Raw genomic sequence first — 6,000 nt, forward strand, 5'->3', positions numbered from 1 at the left:
TAGATTGTGGTTTGATGCTCTCGACGCCGAGTGGACCAAGATGAAGAGAATCTTGGGAGAAGATGTGAAAAAAAGAGAGAGAACAAGATGGATGAAAATGGAAAAGGATTGGGAGGTTGAATAATGCAGGCTAGACGTTCGATGAATGGATTCAACAGTGGGAGCTCAGTATTGGCGATTGGGAAGAGTAGGAAATATACCCATTTCAATATGGGTTGAGTGTCGCCTTTTTTATCTAATTTGCAGCAATTAAAATTCGAGGAAAATGGAAACCTTTCTCCCATAAGGAGAGAAAAAAAAAAAAAAAAAAAAAGATAAGGAGAGAGAGTTTGAATATGTTTGTTATAAAGAGAAGAAGAAGCAGAATGTCAAAACGGTGTAGTTTATGCTTAAAGAGTGGAGAGAGAAAATTAGAAGAGAGATACAAGAGAAAATTTAAAAAAATTATTACACGTGTAAAAAAAATATTGGGCAATTAATCCACGTCAGCCTTATTTTTGACACGTCAACGCAACGGTGTAACAAACTCTTGATCATTTACATGTAAGATTCTTTTAATTTCACTTAACAAAAAATAAGCGTATCAAGTGTTAAATAAAAATATGTATCTACAAAATATATATATATATATATAATCGATTTTTTCAATTTGGTATGGATATAAAATGATTCTAATTTAATTCTTAATTTTATTTAACATTTAATTTAATTTTTAATAAAGAATTAAAATTAAATTAAAATAATAAAATAAATTTAATTATTCGACCTGAAACTTTTAAAAACCGTGCAAACTTTAGTCTAATTCTTAAGAAGTCTGATCTCAACCACCCATTACTCTTCTATAAAGTTTGGTGGTGTCGGTGATTAACCCACTTGTTTCATGAGGGTGTGTTTGGGACCTAAAAATATCTTAGTATGCTATTTCTAAATATAGTAACTTTGAAAAGCAAAGTCATGAGTTTTGTAGGTGAAATTGGATTTTGATTTTATGGATGTCCGTGGGGTAAGGTGACTAAGCCCGATTGAACTAGCTAGGTTGTTGAAGACCAGTGGGTTCATGAATAAAAACAGTAACGGAAGTGAGAGAAAGAGATCAAGAGCAGGGAGAACGGGGAATGACTATCATATGGGAATAATCAGGGTATATGTGAAAATTATTATATTTAAATTTAATTAATATTTTTAAAATTTAAATTTCATCTTAAATTTAATTATTATTATTTAAAAAAAAATTAAATTTAATTAATTTTATATATTTTAATTAATAATTTATATTTTAAAATTTTAATAATTTTATAAAATATTTAAATTTTATTTTATAATTATTTAATTAAATATTTATATAAACATATTCGAATAATAAATACTCAATATATAAAGCTCAAACCTAAACAGTCATAAATATTATTTTTCAAACTCAAACTCATTTCAAATTCAATTATATACTTTTTCAAACTCATTATATTAGAATTTGCTTGGATCATATATTCACAAAAACTCAACCTATTATCATCCTCGCTAGACAAGAGCGACAAGAATAAATAGCAGAGGGAGAATATTTTCAAATGCCAATTATTTTTCCTTTATCAAATTTAAATTATAATAGCTTTATTTTTAGTCAAATCCGGAAATTTTATATTATAAAAAAAATATTTGAAGTAATTATATTATAAGTTAACGTTAAAATTATGCTTGGATCCTAATTTTTCGCGGTTTCATAATGTATCATATGATTTCTTTCCTTATTTATTCTGATTGTTCCTGAAAAAAAATAATTTTAAGTTATAAAATAATAATTTCTTAACCATCACTTTCCTAAGTTTCCTAAGTTTTCAAACTTTTCAAACTATTAAATCAGCGATGTTTTAAGGTAGTTTAAAAATTTTATATTCACATTTTATGATTATATAATTCATAAAATTTCAATTATATCATTCTCTTTAAACTATTTATATATTTAAAATTTTATTAATTAAAAATAGACATCACAATGCACTACTTTTTTATAGTAAATTTTCAATTAAGAAAATACAAACATAATCATAAATAACTATATATCAAAAAATTTAAATAGCCTTCAATAACTATGCTCAACTATCAAAATTTACTATATAATGGTATTAACATATAAATTATAAAGTAAATTAAATTTATATTTTAAAATAAACATATTAGCACACATAGACAAAAACAACTTTGTAATTTATTTCTCATATAGGACATGGACATAAGCCATGATTGCCCTTCCTGGTTACTTTGAAGTGGCATCTAGTCCTCTCAAACACCAAGCCATATCATACCAATACATAATTTGGACAAATTAATTAACCACCACGTGCCTAGCTAGTTTCATCAAAATTATGAAGATATAATTCTATTAAATTGTCCAATTTTGCCAAACTTAATGGTCCAACCAATTAGATTGGATTCAATCATGAACAACTTTGAAAATAATTAAATACGACGTTCTTAACATGCTACAAAGAAGTTTACATTTACATACCTACAAGCTCTGTTGTTCGTCACTGAAACAAGCAAGAGAAAACAGAACCTACGAATCATCTGAAATTCTCATGCCATAATGATCCGCCAAATTTTGGGCAGTTTTATCACTCAAGACACCTATTATCATCTCATACTTCTTAAAATTTGCTTTTAGGGTCTCCACCTGTTGATTATGTAGCTTCTCTTCTCTGTTCAGTTGTTGCTGGAGAAGGAGAACCACCAAAGATAACAACAAAACTAGTCAACAACATCACCGAAAACTGTATTCATGTAGGGAAAAACATTCGAGAATTAACCAAAATATTCAACAGATGTTATCAGAATGCAAAGCCTTACCTTGAGCAAGAAAGAAGCTTCAGCAGCATGCTTTTGGGTAAGGTACTTCAGTTTCTTTGCCACCTCAAAATCAGGGTCACTTGGGTCTAACCAACGGCAATGTATCTTTCTACCAGGCTTCACTGGGCGATCATCAAACATCTCAGCTTCAGCAAGACGGCCCCTCACAGGTCTTGGCATCCCAGCCATCATGAAAGGAAATTGGGTTATTGATGAGATAACTTTTTTGGCTTTCTCAGCATTCTCCATCTCTACCAAAGCACAACAAGGGATGTTCCCAGCTTCCAAGTAGTTTGGAATAAAGCTTACACTCTCAACAGTTCCAAACTGATCTAAAGCCTTTTTTAAGACAGGTTCAGTAACTTGTGGTGAGAGGTTGTCAACAAAAATTGTCCGCTTCACTTTTTCTTCAAATGCAGCATACTTTGCTTCAGCTGTAGGCTCCATGCTATAGTGCATGCAATCTAACAAAGGCCAAAAAATATAATAAGCCAATGAGCAATTATAGTCTTTTCAATCCAAAATTACATTTTACCATTTCTAGCTAATCATCACACATCACATCCACTACATCAAATTAATAACCAAATGGCATAGGAACCATTAACTAGTAAATTTAACAACATTTTATGATAAAGCTTCAAGATTTTTGCGAAGCAGACTGAATTATGAAACTTACACTAGATCATAAACAAACCAAAAAAACCATATCACCACAGGCCATTTTGCAATGATTGAAATCTAATCTCTTGATTACCAGTTCAACAAACAAATGCAGCTTCACTATTTTAAACATCTGAGCTCCAAGAATCTAGATTCTGCTATATGCATAAATACACTAACATTTTCATGAAGAACAATTTCCAATGCAATTTTCAAACCCATAAACCAAAAACGAGAAAGAAACCAAAAAAAGTTAAAAAAATCAGAAAGGACCCGTAGTAGTTGCAGGAATTCAAAAGGACATGGCAGTAATGCTAGAAAAGAAAGCCCCAAATATAGTTAACTCACATGTAATCACCACCAATATGATAGAAACCATATATGGATTATGTAAAGGAGCAGGTAAATACTACTCAAATAGCCCCTCTTTCCAATCCAAAGGTTGGCTACAAAACAATCCCCATCCAAGGATTTTTAATATAAGATCTCCATATTGAAAATTTCAAGCTCTAACCATTACAGTATTCCTTTGGGGCCCCATGTAGGCAGCTTTAAAACTATGAACCACCAAGTTTTACCATTAAAAACTAAAGAATGTTTACAGAAATCTTATGATTTAAAACGATTTCATAGTACAAAGATGCCTTTATTCAGAACACTTTAGTCTCATTTACTAAGCATATATAATTAAATTTGAGCAGTCACTCATCCATTTCATAGAAATTTATACTTGCCAACAATTACACAATTAAAAAGCTGATACAGCCTCAGAGTAATGAAATTGAGTAGATATAAATAGATGAAAACCCATACCACCAATCAAATATAATTATAATAAAGATGCACCAATTTCATTTGTTTTGTTCTACTCCTTCCACCGACATAATATGCACCTAAAATATCATATTGACACACCATCCCCAGTTAATGTTGCAAAAGGCCCCCAACAAACTAGATCCAAAAAATGAAATTATTGTCTGTGTGTGTGTGTGTGTGTGTGTGTGTGTGTGTGTGAGAGAGAGAGAGAGAGAGAGAGAGAGAGAGTTCACTCTATCTAAATGTCTTCATTGGAGAAACAGACTCAAATAGAGCTCATGATGTATGAAATATGTAAGAGTGGCCTGACAAAAGAACTGAAGTAACAAGGGGTTATTTTGCAAATATGAAGCTGGTTATTTTCAAATCAATCTAGCCATAGAGGAGTCTGGGACTGATTTTGAAGGTCCAGATTAGGAAGCAAAGTATCAAATTGAAATTTAAGAGTAGTGGCGATGTAAAACAAAGAAAGAGTTAGAAAACAAGAGGGCCGATGCAAGACATCTAACTTCCCAACCTCTTACTCTCGTGATAGCGTAAATCTAAACATAGTATACATGTGTGTCAAAAGGAGAGGGAAAAAATTGGAATTCATACATAACTGAATCATAATTCCAAAGGCCATTTGGTTTGTAGCATTAATCATCAAGTTATACTTAGATTGGCGAGCTACATCAATGAAGGGATGTTGCTAACTAAGCTACCAAATTTGAATATATAAGCTCACTGAAAGCTATCACTCCTACGATGATAGAAAAACTAACATCCAAAACCAGGAATACACCACAGAATATGGGTAACAATAAAATATTGGATCAATTATCAATTGATATAAGGGGATTTTCTAGGAATCTAATTGTAAAGAATAAGAGAATATAAATTGAGGCTAAGGATGGAGAGAGGATATGAGGAGATAAATTAAGAATTTGTTCTTGATCTTCCATGTGATTCTTCTCGGCTTGATCCATAAAATTAACAACAATGAAATTGAACAACGCCATATGAAGGCAATACCAAATTAAAAAAAAAAAAAAAAAAAAAAAAAAACACAAACACACACACATAGTAATTCCAACAGCAGAGAATGCCAGTAAATATCAAAGCCGTGATGCACTATCCAGTTGGAATTTACCCTTGGCGAATGAAAACCCTATATTCCCAAATGCTCTTATCAAAAACCCTTGAACAGGCTAATAACAAATATTGGAGCGAAATAACATATGAGAAAGAGAGGATTAAGGATTTTACGTTCTCTGCTATCGAGCGAAAAACTTCGCTGCCCCAGTGAGTTAAATGGGCTCGCCGAGAAAAGCAATTCCTTTTCTTATTTTTTCTGGTTATCTGTAGCCAGACAGACCGTTATGATAACCGAAATGGGCCAAATCGGAGAAACAGATATGATATGACTAGAATGTACTTTTTTTTTTGGCTTAATTACAAAAAAGTCTTTCTGCTTTAATTAAAATCAGATTGATCAAATTAAATATTGACAAGGAAAAAGAATTTATAAAAAATTACTTATAAATTATAATATAGAAGGAAAGAATTAAATGGGTACAGAAATTGCAATTGAAATAATTTAATTTAAATTATTTTGAAATAATATTTATAGTAAGATTAAAATTTTAATTTATGTTAATTATATTTTTAACATTTTCTTTTGTAGAAAAGAATTTTAGG

At 30.7% G+C, this 6,000-nt stretch overlaps 1 protein-coding gene across 2 annotated transcripts; it reads right to left on the reverse strand.

Annotated features, from left to right (window-relative positions):
- Positions 1-2,347: 2,347 nt before the first annotated feature.
- On the reverse strand, positions 2,348-5,716 carry LOC110640718 (uncharacterized). Of its 2 annotated transcripts, none has more exons than XM_021792157.2 (3): positions 5,569-5,716; positions 2,842-3,305; positions 2,348-2,707 (listed from the first exon to the last, which is right to left on the reverse strand). In XM_021792157.2, the coding sequence occupies exons 2-3, from the start codon at positions 3,298-3,300 to the stop codon at positions 2,552-2,554; spliced, it is 615 nt and encodes a 204-aa protein (XP_021647849.2). In that variant the 5' UTR covers positions 3,301-3,305; positions 5,569-5,716; the 3' UTR covers positions 2,348-2,551. The 2 variants fall into 2 exon arrangements, with proteins under 2 accessions (XP_021647849.2, XP_021647850.2); XM_021792158.2 differs by having other exon boundaries at positions 5,453-5,611.
- Between the last annotated feature and the right edge of the window lie 284 nt (positions 5,717-6,000).

The sequence above is a fragment of the Hevea brasiliensis genome, chromosome 4, assembly GCF_030052815.1.
Source record: "Hevea brasiliensis isolate MT/VB/25A 57/8 chromosome 4, ASM3005281v1, whole genome shotgun sequence".
In the NCBI taxonomy this organism is placed as follows: domain Eukaryota; kingdom Viridiplantae; phylum Streptophyta; class Magnoliopsida; order Malpighiales; family Euphorbiaceae; genus Hevea; species Hevea brasiliensis.